At 54.3% G+C, this 2,500-nt stretch overlaps 1 protein-coding gene across 1 annotated transcript in view; it reads left to right on the forward strand.

Moving 5' to 3' along the window:
• Positions 1 to 1,305: 1,305 nt before the first annotated feature.
• Positions 1,306 to 2,500, forward strand: part of p4ha2 (procollagen-proline, 2-oxoglutarate 4-dioxygenase (proline 4-hydroxylase), alpha polypeptide 2) — a gene marked incomplete at its 5' end in the record, with an annotated part of 21,824 nt that continues 20,629 nt past the window's right edge. Inside the window, 4 exon segments of the mRNA XM_080550903.1 lie at positions 1,306 to 1,533; positions 1,536 to 1,555; positions 1,557 to 1,572; positions 1,894 to 2,093. Of these exon segments, the coding sequence (XP_080407029.1) occupies positions 1,306 to 1,533; positions 1,536 to 1,555; positions 1,557 to 1,572; positions 1,894 to 2,093 (464 nt within the window).

The following is a 2,500-nucleotide window of genomic DNA, read 5'->3' on the forward strand; positions in this document are numbered from 1 at the left end:
CAGCTGGCAAGGCCAGGCAGGTTTATTCGTACAGCACATTTCATACAACAGGTCAATTCAAACCTTTACAGACGTTATTAAACATACAGCAACACAAGACAGGCGTGTGTGTGTGTGTGTGTGTGTGTGTGTGTGTGTGTGTGTGTGTGTGTGTGTGTGTGTACAGGTGTGTGTATGAGCAGCATAGCAAGACAATAAAAATGACAATGAATAAAAGCAAATATAAGAAGTAGAAGACCCATGTCAAACCTCTCCAGTACAGGAAACCTTTTTGAAACAGCTGCCCACGAACAACTTATCAATTATTTGACCCTGAATGATCTCTTTGATGGCTTTCAATCAGGCTTTCGCCCCCTACATAGCACTGAAACGGCTCTTATTAAGGTCCTTAATGACATTAGTGTAAACACAGACTCCGGAAAGATCTCAGTTTTAGTACTACCAGACCTTAGCGCTGCCTTTGACACTGTAGACCACAACATTCTAATAGATAGACATTCTAATAGATAGACATTCTAATAGATAAACATTCTAATAGATAGACATTCTAATAGATAAACATTCTAATAGATAGACATTCTAATAGATAAACATTCTAATAGATAGACATTCTAATAGATAGACATTCTAATAGATAAACATTCTAATAGATAGACATTCTAATAGATAGACATTCTAATAGATAAACATTCTAATAGATAGACATTCTAATAGATAGACATTCTAATAGATAAACATTCTAATAGATAGACATTCTAATAGATAGACATTCTGATAGATAGACATTCTAATAGATAAACATTCTAATAGATAGACATTCTAATAGATAAACATTCTAATAGATAGACATTCTAATAGATAAACATTCTAATAGATAGACATTCTAATAGATAGACATTCTAATAGATAGACATTCTAATAGATAGACTAACAACCTGGGTAGGACTTTCGGGCACTGCCCTTAACTGGTTTAGATCCTACCTACAGGACAGAAGCTACTATGTCTCCATTGGCAACTTTGTATCTGACCAAATTAAAATGACATGTGGGGTTCCCCAAGGGTCAATCCATGGCCCCCTTCTATTCAACCTCTACATGGATGGATGGATGGGCGATCAATCGTTCGATTGGTCCGTTGACTGACCGACCTTCCCCCTCCCCCCCTGTGCCCCCCCCTCCCCCTTCCCCCCCCTGTCCCCCTTCCCCCCCTGTCCCCCTTCCCCCCCTGTCCCCCTTCCCCCTCCCCCCCCCTGTCCCCTGTCCCCTGCCACCTGCTCCCTGTCCCCCCCCCCCCTCCCCCTCCAGGTCGCCACAGCAACGCGCTCCTCTCTGTGGACGACTGCTTCGCCATGGGGCGCGTGGCGTACAACGAGCAAGACTACTACCACGCCGTGCTGTGGTGCCAGCAGGCCCTGAGGCAGCTGGACGCGGGCGAGGACCCCGGGGGCGTGGCCAGGGGCGTGGCCGGGGGCGTGGCCAAAGCCGAGGTGCTGGACTACCTCAGCTACTCCGTCTACCAGATGGGAGACCTGCCAGGGCCATAGAGCTCACCAGAACGCCTGCTGGCCATAGGTGGGTACTACACCACTACACATATGCACCTGCTGGCCATAGGTGGGTACTGCACCACTACTACACATATACACTCACCCCCTCCTCTCCGCCCTTCCTCCCCTCCTCCTCCTCCTCCTCCCCTCCTCTCCCCTCCCTCCCCTCCTCCTCCTCCCCTCCCTCCCCTCCTTCATCCCCTCCCTCCCCTCCTCCATCCCCACCCTCCCCTCCTCCTCCTCCCCTCCCCCTCCCCTCCTCCCTCCCCCCCTCCTCCATCCCCTCCCTCCCCTCCTCCATCCTCCCCTCCCTCCCCTCTTCCCTCCATCCTGTGTGTCATTACAGAGCCCGGCCACCAGAGGGCAGGAGGGAACCTGCGCTACTTTGAGAAGCTGCTGACCGACCAGCTGAGAGAGCAGCGGGACCAGAACCCCGAGCCCGCCCGGGAGCAGCCCATCACGCTGGGCACCTACGCCCGGCCCAAAGACTACCTGCCCGAGAGGGAGGCCTACGAGGCGCTGTGCCGGGGGGAAGGGCTGAGGATGGTGAGAGGGAGAGGGGGGGGGAGGGGCTGAGGATGGTGAGAGGGGGAGGGGGGGGAGGGGCTGAGGATGGTGAGAGGGGGGCCTATGAGGCGCTGTGCCGGGGGGAGGGGCTGAGGATGGTGAGAGGGGGAGGGGGGCTGAGGATGGTGAGAGGGGGAGGGAGGGGGGGAGGGGCTGAGGATGGTGAGAGGGGGAGGGAGGGGGGGAGGGGCTGAGGATGGTGAGAGGGGGAGGGAGGGGGGGAGGGGCTGAGGATGGTGAGAGGGGGAGGGAGGGGGGGAGGGGCTGAGGATGGTGAGAGGGGGAGGGAGGGGGGGAGGGGCTGAGGATGGTGAGAGGGGGAGGGAGGGGGAGGGGCTGAGGATGGTGAGAGGGGGAGGGAGGGGGAGGGGCTGAGGATGGTGAGA

Source organism: Nansenia antarctica (assembly GCF_963989245.1).
Source record: "Nansenia antarctica genome assembly, contig: SCAFFOLD_202, whole genome shotgun sequence".
NCBI classification, from domain to species: Eukaryota; Metazoa; Chordata; class Actinopteri; order Argentiniformes; family Microstomatidae; genus Nansenia; species Nansenia antarctica.